At 44.1% G+C, this 13,259-nt stretch overlaps 1 protein-coding gene across 2 annotated transcripts in view; it reads left to right on the top strand.

Moving 5' to 3' along the window:
• The window catches only part of edil3a (EGF-like repeats and discoidin I-like domains 3a), a 122,271-nt gene that overhangs the window by 62,623 nt on the left and 46,389 nt on the right, over positions 1-13,259 (top strand). For both annotated transcript variants that reach the window (XM_079577203.1, XM_079577202.1), the window contains exon 4: positions 12,837-12,950. In XM_079577203.1, the coding sequence (XP_079433329.1) occupies positions 12,837-12,950 (114 nt within the window). The remainder of the gene's footprint in view (positions 1-12,836; positions 12,951-13,259) is intronic.

Here is a 13,259-nt window from a genome sequence, read left to right as displayed (position 1 = left end):
AGTTATCATTAAATTCTTCTTCTTGAAAACATCAGGACGTTCATAAGGTGTTGGAAAGAGTTTGAAACACAGTAGTAGGATTGGACAGAGCATATATCACAGGTATTGGGTTAAATCTAGGGCAGGGTGATTATGAAAAAAAAAAAAATATCACGATTATTTTCCCCATATTGATCTCGATTTTCGATTCTTTTTTTTTGTTTAACATATAAATACAATAAATGTGGTCTTTCCATGCATTTAAACCGATGCTGCAGCCAAACTGAAAACTGCAGCTAACTCGTCAGCAAAAACAAACTCCACACTTCTCCCATGTCACCCTTTCACCTGGCAACACACAAACATCTGCAAAGGAGACGCAAAAAATTGGAATGTCTGAAGAATGTAAACTATTTACATAAAGAAATGAGTAAACCGCGCATTTTTTAGTAAAAAAAGACAATCAAACTTACAATTCACTGTTAGAAGTCCAGCGAATCCACCGCTGCAGCCTCAAAACAAATCCACATGGTCCAAATAGCGATCGATAGTTTTAAACTCTTCATCCCTGTCCACGCATCCTGGTCCGCAGGCCTTGACCTTGACACATGTGTGAGATTATTTTTTCCTTTGAGGAGCATGAATACCTGAGCATGTAAAAAAAAGTAAGTCTCTAGCCCATTGCTGTGCCGGAGTTATGGATTTTTAAAGAAATAACCAGTTTGCTCACTCCAGCCACTAGGGGGCAGCTTAAATTAAAAAAAGGAAAGAATTCCACATGTGTTCAGCAGAAGACGCTGACACAATAAGAGATGAGGATATAAACAGCATATTATAGCCACGTGGTAAATGGTCAGTCTGCCCCAGGGCGGCTGTGGCTACCTTAGTAACTTTCTGCCATCATATGTGAATGAATAATGACTTTATGTAGCACTTTGAGAAACATGTGACACTGACTGATAAAGCACAATAAGCTTAAGCCGTTATTTATTAACAATCCTTACACTATGTGCGGCCTGCGACCCGCCGTGGGGGCTGAATTTCGGCCCACGACCTAAACGACTTCGACACCCCTGCTCCTGTTTGTTTGGGCCAAGTGTTCCCCTGTGATTGACCTGACAGGCGCTGCAGCATTGCGCCGTCCATATACAGGTCTGGCCGATTCTCCTCGATTAAAACGCACCACACGGTTATCGTTAGGGATGCACCGATACCGATACCAGTATTGGGTATCGGGCCGATACCACATGCTTGTACTCATACTCGTACTCATTCATGAGGTCCCGATACCAGAAACCGATACCATTTGACGTGCGGCCAGCGCTCCTACGAGGCGCACCTCTCAGCTGAGGAGAGAAGAAGCAACAAACTGGAGAATTCTTTAGTGGAAATACAATATTCCACATAGAGCTGACTTTATTACAAATTACACTCCCTAAATCAGAGTCTGTGCTGGATTTAACCAGAGCTACATGTTGTTAGTGCTGCAGCGTGGAGTCTGCCGTGTTTACAACATACAGGCTAATGTTGCTAACTCGCGAGTAGCAGTTTTGGCCATTCTGGCGCCGTTATGCCCAGGGCTTTATTCATCTGAAAAACTAACCCAGCGACTAAAAAGTCCTCAGAAAATCAAAATAAAAGAGATACAGTATGTCCATATTGAGCGAAAATGAGCTGCAGCAGAACAATGAAAACGCTGTAGCTGCTCGCTAAGTTGCTACAAAACACACGAGAAAATCCACACGGAGCTGAAGTAAAGACGAAAAGAGACCATTTAAGTAACATCTCAATACTATTGTTAAATAAAAATAGATAAATGAATAAAGCACAGGCATTGGGGAGCTTTTAGACATGGGCTTTTCTGTCTATGATGGACAGTGCAATAAAAATTAAAAATGATATTGAATGAAAATAAAAATAAATGGGATCAGCACAATTCTAATATAACTGCTCTTAAATGTGTAGCCTACTTTACTTAAGGAAATGTAAATGAGTAAATTTACTAATTATAAACCAGAAGAAGAAGAATGTTGAAGAAAAGGCCTTGTACTCGTATCGGTATTTGGTTTCGGCGAGTACTTAAATCCAAGTACTCGTACTCGTATCGGTTTTAGAAAAAGTGGTATCGGTGCCTCCCTAGTTATCGTGATCGACCTTTATTAAAATCTCCATTAGATTAAAATTCGATTCATTGCCCGGTCCTAGCTAAATCTGGGCAATTTCTCATTACTGCTGTGAGACTGAGCCAATAGATCTTTGTGTTTGTTCAGTTCTAGCTCGAAAACAAAATGATCACGTTTGTTCTGCTCGGATAGTTTTTTGCAAAGTTGTGAATTTCCACATAAAATATTTGTTGTCATTGAAGTACTTGGACTTCAAGCATAAAAGTATGCTAAATGTAGTTTACTTTACCTCCTCTCTGTGCTCCTCCCACCTGATCCACTGACTACACGTACACTACTTGAGCGTGTCACTCCCTGTGTTGAGCTCCTAGGGGCTGATGGCCTTTCTTAAAAGGGAAGCAAAAACCTTTAGAATGTTTACTGTGTTTTGTTATTGCTTGGCTATGTTTCGCTTCGGGCTATTTGAGTGGCTGTGCCTGCTTCCCTAACCTTTGCAGTTGATCCCGTCGGTGGCAAGTACAGAACCTGGCTTATCTATGTGACTGGGATAACACAGCGGCCCGATGTGCTGGAAGGACTTTTATGTTTATTTTGGTTTTGTGTGGTCTGTAAGCTGTCTGTAAAACATACTTGCAGTATCCATTAATAAAATAACCTCAAGTAGATTACATGAAATATCTGATCTGGTGTCTATTCCAGTATAGAATAATATGAGGGTTCAGCTCTATTTGGCTTGTTGTTTTATAATTTCCCTTAAAATCTTTAGAGTGCTTTTCATGCTGTGGATTCAGTGTTCACATGCGATGCGAAAACACAACGTGCCTCACCAATTAGTTTGTCAATTCATTTCAAATGCGATTATATTTGTGCACGCCGGCACTTTTGGCTTTCGCAATTACATCTGATTGTCCCGCAGCCGCTCATTTCCTCTGGGGCTCCAGTATATGACACAACACAGGAACCCGTTATTAAGATATGATGTTGGTTTAAATCATCATAGTTATTTTAATCAGCCACAAAGAATTGCTGCTGATTGCTGCATATTTTTCAATGTGATTAGAGTTAGCACTTAGGCGGTGACAAGATACCCAGGACCGCCCACATCCACCCCGTTAATGACAGAGCTGGACACGCTGTGATTGGCTCCAGATGGCCATGCGCACAAAAAGATCTAATAACTGACCGGACTCTGTTATCATGTATTTATCTGTCTAACTATGGCCACAGTATCTAAACTGAACTAGTCATTGGGTACATCTCCTGACAAAGTTGCTGTCTATGGCCCTATTCTAATCCATTGCCTTTCAATGGGACCACCAAGAAGCTATTTCCAGCAGAGTCACTTGCTCATGATGATCATGTGCCTGATTAAGACCCTGCTGGGTTGAAATGTATCAACCTTATAAATAAATTACTGCAAGGATTTTCACCCGCCGTTCAGCTTACAATGAGATGACGCTTTTAAAATGGTTTCTTTGCCATTTCTTTGTAGCCACAATTCTGTCCATATTAGCTGGAGACCTATTAAACATGGCTTTAATTGAAATAACTAATCGAAACAATACAAACAAAAAGCTCAGATAAAAACAAAACTATTATTTAAGCCTATGTGAATCTCTGGAAGCCTTGTTTTAACAATCAAAACCCATCGAAATGCGCATAAGTGCTAAGTAATTGTATCCTCACAGCCGGGATAAATGCAGTAATTGGACCCCGTGGTTGACATTTGAACAGACCACTTTGACGTTGCTCTTGTCAGTCTCATCTGGCTACAGCTATGAAAAGTTCTTTTGTTGCACCCTGCAGGAGACTTCCTTCTTGACATATTTTATTCTAGCACACAATGTGACCTGCAACTCCAAATGGATTGGCATGCAGCAAGCTCCACTCACAAAGGGCTCTTTCCCTCATCAAATATTTTTCTCATTCATGTTATTGCCTTGACTCTGTGTGTGGCTTTTGCAGGCCAACTTATATAACTAACTCCAGCCACAAAATCAAAGTATTTGTTTCTCTCTCAAGTCTCTCTGTCTGCCTCTCTCTCCCTTTCTCTCCCTCCTGCTTTCTTCCTCCCTGTCTCTGTCTCTCTCTGTGTCTTCCTTTATCTTTCTCTCACTCTCTCTATCTCTCCCTCTCTGTCTCTCACTCTCCCTCTCTCTCTGTCTCCGTCCCTCTCTCTCTCTCTCTCTGTCTTTCTCTCTCTTTCCCTCCCTCTCACTCTCTCTCCCTCCCACTTTCTTCCTCGCTTTCTCTGTCTCTCTCTCTCTGTCTCTCTTTCTCCCTCTCTCGCTCTCTCTCACTGTCTCTCTTTCTCCCTCTCTCGCTCTCTCTCACTCCCTGTCTCTGTCTCTCTCCCCCTCGCTCTCTCTCCCTCCCTCTCTTTGTCTCTCTCACTCTCTTTCCCTCCTGCTTTCTTCCTCCCTGTCTCTGTCTCTCTCTGTGTCTTCCTTTATCTTTCTCTCACTCTCTCTATCTCTCCCTCTGCCTCTCGCTCTCTGTCTCTCACTCTCCCTCTCTCTCTGTCTCCGTCCCTCTCTCTCTCTCTCTGTCTTTCTCTCTCTCTCCCTCCCTCTCACTCTCTCTCCCTCCCACTTTCTTCCTCTCTCGCTCTCTCTCACTCCCTGTCTCTGTCTCTCTCCCCTCGCTCTCTCTCCCTCCCTCTCTTTGTCTCTCTCTCTCTCTTTCCCTCCTGCTTTCTTCCTCCCTTTCTCTGTCTCTCTCTGTGTCTCCCTTTATCTTTCTCTCTCTCTCCCTCTCTCTCTCCCTCTCTCTCTCTCTGCCTCTCGCTCTCTGTCTCTCTCTCTCTCCCTCTCTCTCTCTGTCTCCCTTCCTCCCTCTCGCTCTCTCTCCCTCCCGCTTTCTTCCTCGCTTTCTCTGTCTCTCTCTCTCTGTCTCTCTTTCTCCTGCTCTCTCTCTCTCTCTCTGTATCTTGCTCTGTCTCTCTCTCCCTCTCTCACTCCCTGCCTCTGTCTCTCTCATCTCTCTCTCTCTCTCTCTCTCTCTCTCTCTCTCTCCCTCCCTCTCTCACTCCCTGTCTCTGTCTCTCTCCATCCCTCTCTGTCTCATCTCGTTCTCTCTCTCCCTCTCTCACTCCTTGTCTCTGTCTCTCTCATCTCTCTCTCTCTCTCTCTCTCTCTCCCGCTCTCTCTCTGTCTCTCTCCATCCTTCTCTGTCTCATCTCGCTCTCTCTCTCCCTCTCTCACTCCCTGTCTCTGTCTCTCTCATCTCTCTCATCTCTCTCTCTCGCTCTCTCTCTCCCTCTCTCCCTCTCTCACTCCCTGTCTCTGTCTCTCTCATCTCTCTCATCTCTCTCTCTCTCTCTCTCCCTCTCTCGCTCTCTCTCTGTCTCTCTCCATCCCTCTCTGTCTCATCTCTCTCTCTCTCTCTCCCTTTCTCTCTCTCGCTCTCTGTCTCTCCCTCGCTTTCTCTAACCATTATCTTCCAGCTCCTTGGACACTCTGTTACTCTGACCAGCACAATTATATCAGAACTATATCAACACATTAACTGAGCACAAAATGTTTCCAAGCTGCCCACTCACTCAGATCTGATCCATTTGCTCCAGTCCAACTTTAGAGAGCTGCACACAAAGATAAATATCAACCAGTGGTAGTAGTAATAATAATAATAATATCACATTAAAAACAGTAGACCATATAACACATCCTGAATAGACTCTTTTCATCTTGAATTAAATTTATAGCCCACTGTGTACATATAAAAACTTCTAAGTTTTCTCCCCAAAGCATTACCCATTCAGAGATATTTGAAGATATAACCAACAGCGTGCGGGTGACTTTCCTAGATAGTGGAGATTAAATCTGGAGATGCAGCCCTGTAACAGACTTATTCTAATCATATTTCACTTTCTTAAGCTTTCCAAATCGCAGACCTAGTTACATATTCATGAAGCCAAATCGTACCTGTGAGTCGCTAAGGAACTCGGGGCACGTTGAAGAGGATTAAAAGTTATGTGACTGCTTCAGGCAAGTGTGGAAACCATTAGATATTTGCAAAAAAAAAAAAAAAAAAGAAATATTGGAGAGGTTTGCTTCTTAAATCCAAGGGTAAAGAGAAGTGCAATATGGAGTACACTGCAATAGTCAATATTGTTGTTTGATATTGCAAATGCTGCAATTATTCAGGTTGCATCATTTCTCCATAGGCTGTTAAATAAAACCTGTTGTTGTTTGACTTTTTTACACGTTGTGAAAAGCATGAGATTTTTGTATTTTCATCGTTGTTCAGAACAAACAGAACATGCTAACTCTAAAATGTGACTCACCGAGACTTTGTAGAAATATTCAAAACCTTTGAGGACTTTGCAGGTTTAGCAGTCCATTTTCCAGTCTTCTCTCAAATTATCTCCTTAAAATTGGCACTGTTAACCGAATCTTCATTTAAATTGCAAATCTGAAAACTATTGCTCATCTGAAAATCACATTTAGATATTTTTTTTCCACTTCTCTTGACATGGAGCGCTGTGTCTCTATCCTTCAGCAGCATCTGTGGGAGGCAAAGGTAACTCCACAGCACACACAGTGCCCTTTATCATACTTGCACTTAGGTCTCGCAGTCTGACCTGCATGAGCTTTACAGTGAGTAAATGATTTTCAGCTTCTCTTATATATATATTTGTTTTATCCCAGAGGAGAAGCAAGGCTAAAATCCTAAAAGATAGAATTTAGGTTTGGCAAACTATGACTAGTGCATGTTGCCAATGCAAGTTGGCAGGGTGTCACTGTGTGGGACAGACATGGAATAACAATAAAGTTGTTTTAGCATAACTTTTTTTTTAGAAAAGGAAGGTGAGGACTTTCAAGGCTGCATGGTTTATGAGTTCATAAAGAGATGGTCCGATTCTTCTTTCTTTTACATTTTTTTGTGAAGTTTTGCCAAAGGAGCAAGAACTATGTCAATCTGTGAGTATATGGTGGATGTGCAGACCATAGCACAGCACAATCAGAGAAAACTGTTTGAATTAAAGGACATTTATGCGTGCTAGCAGCACATGGATTTAGTTGTTAAATTATCTTCCAACCATAGAATCTCGAAATGCTCAGGGACCTGAATATGTGGTCATAAATCTGTTGTTATGAAGGTGCTGCTCTCCAGCCTGAAGATTTATAATTATGCAATCTGCATCACTGAAACAATAACACTCATCTTGTGGTGTCAGGAAAATTCGTATGAAGTCGGCTTCCATTGTCCGCGAAAAAACAAACAAACAAACAAACAAACAAACAAACAACAAACAAACAAACAAACAAACAAACAAACAAACAAACAAACAAACAAACAGCCACTACCTTGACAGGAGGAATCCGTGTACCTTTCGATCATTAGTTATTCCGTTTCAAAATAAAATCAGAAAAACTAATTATGTGGTTGTTTTATTGTATTTCCATTTTCTAAATTAAATTGGAAAGGCAAAAAATTCTAAATAAAATATTGACCCATTTCTTTGCTATGCAGTGGAAACAAACACTGCTAAAACAACTTCCGTTATTTGGTTCACTACTGCTTCGGTTTGATTTGCTACTGGAAATGATGAGTAGCCTAACTTTTTCTCTGCCTCTCTCTCCCTCGCGCAAGAGGGAAACAAAAACAAAGTTAAGCAAAAGAGGTCGAGCTTCAACGCGATCTCCTCTTTAACCGTTGTTTATTATTTCATTAGGACTTTTATTTCTCAAACTCGTTGCTGCTCACTTTGAGCTCCTCGTGGAGCTGCTGCAGCGGCAGCTGAGGTGACCAGGGCGGAGGAGGCAGTGGGCGGTGATGTCGCTTCGGAGGCGGCCAAGAGCGGAGCTGAGCGAACAGGTGGAAGATGCGAGTGTCGGGGCTCGTGTAGCCGCCTCACTTACGGACTCCACGCGCCTTTTTCTCTCCCATGGCCCGGGAGAGCTGGTGCTGGGAGCGTTCGGGAGCTCTCTCTTTCTGTTTCGCCAGAGCCGCGCTCTAAAACCCTTTCCCGTCGTGCATTCACAAACTGTCCCTCTGCCACTCTCTCTCCGTCCACCCCACTTCAGCAGTGACTTTTGTTTTGCAAAGTAATCATGCACAACTAAAGTGACGAAGAGGAATAAAAAAATATATAATAACGCGCATACCCGTCGCTATGGGCGGGCCATAGGGGGCCGTGCCCGTCCCCCAAGATGCTTGTGCCTCCCCAGACACAGATGTGGTGTCGTCTTACGTGATACGCAGGTATACGCCGTATAACCACGAGAAGCCACTACAAATTGGGCAAAGATAGGCTACGTATCACTCATTTGCGCAGTGTTACTTTTGCGCTTTCTGCCTGATTAGACCAGCCCAAACTCCACAACAAGTAACTATTTCCTCCCCTGACACCGAGAGAGGGGACCTGCGGCATTTCATCCCTCTCTCTCTTTCTCTGGCATGGTTCCCTCCAAGCTGCGCTCGTGCGCAATTGCGCACGTCTTCCGTGTTGTCTGGGCACAAAATAAAACATAGCTGATATGATAGAGGAGTATTAACGATCATCCTCCGCTCTGAGAGTCCACGATGTCGGCCTCTTTATGCTCATTTCCCCGTCCCGGCTCTTTGGCAAAGGCAGTGACAGGTGCTCGTGTGTATTTTACTACAAAGCGCTGAAGTCCACCGAAAAGAGCCCGTGTTCCAAGTGTGCGTTTTACACTCAGACACTGGAGCTTTAGTGAAGGCTGAGAGACACTGAAGAGTGGACGCGGCCACAGCCCTGACCGAGCTATATTCATGGTCCAAAAACGGTGGTGAGGGGTGTGGGGGTGTGGGGGTACAGGTGCTCGTTCTACAGCCCCAGAGTCCGGTCGTTTTCCACACTCAGAAACGTGTTTTCGTTGCATCGGCGCAGTATTCTGCACAGACGCAAGGCCCAGCTCATTCAGCTGCTTTTGAAAAGGACCTCACTCTCATAAATTCAAGTTTGAGTTGAAGGATGTGTTGATGAGGAGGTTCAACTCGGAGAAACGCCACCTGCAACATACTGACGTTTCCGCCACGAGGACTCATGTTGCAGCTGTAGTTGGTCTGGTCATATTTGCTGTTGTTGATTATGTTTAATGTAATGATCAGTGTGCGCCAGGGCTACATGAACACCATATGAAAAATATTTATTTAATAGTAAATGTGCCCCCCGTGGATTTCATTTGCCCCCCTTAAGACTGACGTCTGGCGACGGGACTGATAACGCGTGTGTCCTCTCCTCCCGGCGCCTGCAGCTGCATTTCCCCGTGTTCGCGCTGCTTTCCGCCGGCTTCAGTGTCGCTGCCACAGGGCCAGGACCGCACCACTCGCAAAAAATATCAAACATGTTTGAAAACCTTGCGACCGTGCGATTTTCACTCGTACGTTCGTCGTGAGCAGCTCTTCGTGGGTCGTAGCCCCCTGTACACTGCATGACAGAGACGCACAGTGTCTGCCCAGCTTTTTAAGGTTGTTTTCCAAGCAGAATCTCCTCACGGATATTTCTGAACAACCATTCCCTCCGTGGTAATATAAAGCATCTCTGATCTCTGCATGTGTTGCCCAATTTTTGAAAAGTATATGCATAAAACTTTCCAAACAAGTGTAGGAGCGGCTCTGAGCTGAGGTCTCTCCTCACTTCCGGTGTCGCAAACAATAATAAAACGAAATAATAGTAACGTCATAATTTTGGGGGGAATTTAAAACAACTAGAGCCAAAATAAACTCATTGACATTGACAATCCGTGTACCTTTCGATCATTAGTTATTCCGTTTCAAAATAAAATCAGAAAAACAATATTTCCATTTGTTTTTTGTTTTTTTCCCTTTCTAAACTTGAATTAGAAAAAGAAATCTTGTAAACGTCAATGTCAATGTGTTTGTTTTGGCTCTAGTTGTTTTAAATTCCCCCCAAAATTATGACGTTACTATTATTTCGTTTTATTATTGTTTGCGACACCGGAAGTGAGGAGAGACCTCAGCTCAGAGCCGCTCCTACACTTGTTTGGAAAGTTTTATGCAGATACTTTTTAAAAATTGGGCAACACATGCAGAGATCAGAGATGCTTTATATTACCACGGAGGGAATGGTTGTTCAGAAATATCCGTGAGGAGATTCTGCTTGGAAAACAACTTTAAAAAGCTGGGCAGACACTGTGCGTCTCTGTCGTGCAGTGTACAGGGGCTACGAGCCACGAAGAGCTGCTCACGACGAACGTACGAGTGAAAATCGCACGGTCGCAAGGTTTTCAAACATGTTTGATATTTTTTGCGAGTCGTGCGGTCCTGGCCCTGTGGCAGCGACACTGAAGCCGGCGGAAAGCAGCGCGAACACGGGGAAATGCAGCTGCAGGCGCCAGGAGGAGACACACGCGTTATCAGTCCCGTCGCCAGACGTCAGTCTTAAGGGGGGCATATGAAATCCACGGGGGGGCACATTCACTATTAAATACATATTTTTCATATGGTATTCACGTAGCCCTGGCGCACACTCATCATTACATTAAACATAATCAACAGCAAATATGACCAGACCGACTACAGCTGCAACATGAGTCCTCGTGGCGGAAACGTCAGTAAGTTGCAGGTGGCGTTTCTCTGAGTTGAACCTCCTCATCAACACATCCTTCAACTCAAACTTGAATTTATGAGAGTGAGGTCCTTTTCAAAAGCAGCTGAATGAGCTGGGCCTTGCGTTTGTGCAGAATATTGCGCCGATGCAACGAAAACACGTTTCTGAGCGTGGAAAACGACCGGACTCTGGGGCTGTAGAACGAGCGCCTGTACCCCCACACTCCCCCCACACACACCCCCACACTCGTGCCACCGTTGTTGGACCCTGAATATGGCTCGGTCAGTGCTGTGGCCGCGTCCACTTTTCAGTCTCTCTCAGCTTCACTAAAGTTCCAGTGTCTGAGTGTAAAACGCACACTTGGAACGCGGAGTCTTTTCGGCGGACTTCAGCGCTTTGTAGTAAAATACACACGAGCTCCTGTCACTGCCTTTGCCTCTCACGAGCCGGGACGGGGAAATGAGCATAAAGAGGCGACATCGTGGACTCTCAGAGCGGAGGATGATCGTTAATACTCCTCTATCATATCAGCTATATTTTATTTTGTGCCCAAACAACACGGGAGCCGTGCGCAATTGAGCGCAGCTTAGAGGGAACCGTGCCAGAGAAAGAGAGAGAGGGATGAAATGCCGCCGGTCCCCTCTCTCGGTGTCAGGGGAGGAAATAGTTACTTGTTGTGGAGTTTGGGCTGGTCTTATCGGGCAGAAAGCGCAAAAGTAACACTGCGCAAACGAGTGATGCGTCGCCTATCTTTGCCCAATTCGTAGTGGCTTCTCGTGGTTACACGGCGTATACCTGCGTATCACGTAGACTACAACACATCTGTGTCTGGGGGGCACAAGCATCTTGGGGGACGGGCACGGCCCCCTATGGCCCGCCCATAGCGACGGGTATGCGCGTCATTATATATTTTTTTATTCCTCTTCGTCACTTTAGTTGTGCATGATTACTTTGCAAAACAAAAGTCACTGCTGAAGTGGTGGACGGAGAGAGGAGTGGCAGAGGGACAGTTTGGGAATGCACGACGGGAAAGGGTTTTAGAGCGCGGCTCTGGGGAAACAGAGAGAGAGCTCCCGAACGCTCCCAGCACCAGCTCTCCCGGGCCATGGGAGAGAAAAACGCGCGTGGAGTCCGTGAGTGAGAGGCGGATACAGGAGCCCCGACACTCACATCTTCCACCTGTTCGCTCAGCTCCGCTCTCGGCCGCCTCCGAAGCGACATCACCGCACACTGCCTCCTCCTCCGCCCCGGTCACCTCGGCTGCTGCTGCTGCAGCTCCACGAGGAGCTCAAAGTGAGCAGCAACGAGTTTGAGAAATAAAAGTCCTAATGACATAATAAACAACGGTTACAGAGGAGATCGCGTTGAAGCTCGACCTCTTTTGCTTAAGTTTGTTTTTGTTTCCCTCTTGCGCGAGGGAGAGAGAGGCAGAGAAAAAGTTACTCATCATTTCCAGTAGCAAATCAAACCGAAGCAGTAGTGAACCAAATAACGGAAGTTGTTTTAGCAGTGTTTGTTTCCACTGCAGAGCAAAGAAATGGGTCAATATTTTATTTAGAATTTTTTGCCTTTCCAATTTAATTTAGAAAGTGGAAATACAATAAAACAACCACATAATTAGTTTTTCTGATTTTATTTTGAAACGGAATAACTAATGATCGAAAGGTACACGGATTATTGACGTATACAAGATTTCTTTTTGCTAATTCAAGTTTAGAAAGGGAAAAAATCAAAAAACAAATGGAAATGTTGTTTTTCTGATTTTATTTTGAAACGGAATAACTAATGATCGAAAGGTACACGGATTAGGAGGACATGCTTAGTTTGTGATATAAATTTGCCTAAACATTTTTGTCCTTAAATTTTTTTTTCGTGGCAGTAAATCTTCAGTAATTGCAAATGTGCAAGGATCAGCATGAATGCGAAACCGGATCATTTGTAACAAGTCATAAGGATAATGCAATTTAACAAACACTGTATTCAAACATCACAATAGAAGCCTCTTAATGAATTGCTTTTCCTGCTCCTGTATCTTTATGAGCTTTCACGCGGTCAGACAGAATCAAGTAACCAACAGAGAAAATTCAATATTGCCTCTCTACCAATGCATTCTAATGAGGAAGAGCCTTTTTAATTTTCCCCACGTCCACACAGAATAAATGAATTCAGCTTTGTGCATTTTGTGTTTCTTCCAGATATTAATGAGTGTGAACGGGAACCTTGCAAGAATGGAGGCATCTGCACGGACCTGGTGGCCAACTACTCCTGCGAATGCCCTGGGGAATACATGGGCCACAACTGCCAGTACAGTGAGTGTCTGCTACAGCTGTTTGCACCTCAAACATACTCTGTTAAACAGACTTCTGCTGACTTCTTTCTTAATTACCATTTAAATGAACTCTCAACTCCCTTTACAAGGCAAGAGCATGTACTATACGTCAGCTTGAAATGAATTGAACATTTCACACACCTTTACAAAAGACAATTTTGCTTTATACCATTTAGACCAGGGGTGGCCAACTAGTCAGAGACCAAGAGCCGAAATTTTCAACCTTGATCCTGTGAAGAGCCACAAAGGCACCGACCATTAGCGAGATCCAGGGGCGGTAGTTTATTGT

This window comes from Gobius niger, assembly GCF_951799975.1.
Source record: "Gobius niger genome assembly, chromosome: 1".
In the NCBI taxonomy this organism is placed as follows: domain Eukaryota; kingdom Metazoa; phylum Chordata; class Actinopteri; order Gobiiformes; family Gobiidae; genus Gobius; species Gobius niger.
The sequence above is the reverse complement of the archived record's forward strand: the minus strand, read 5'-3'. Positions and strand labels throughout refer to the sequence as shown.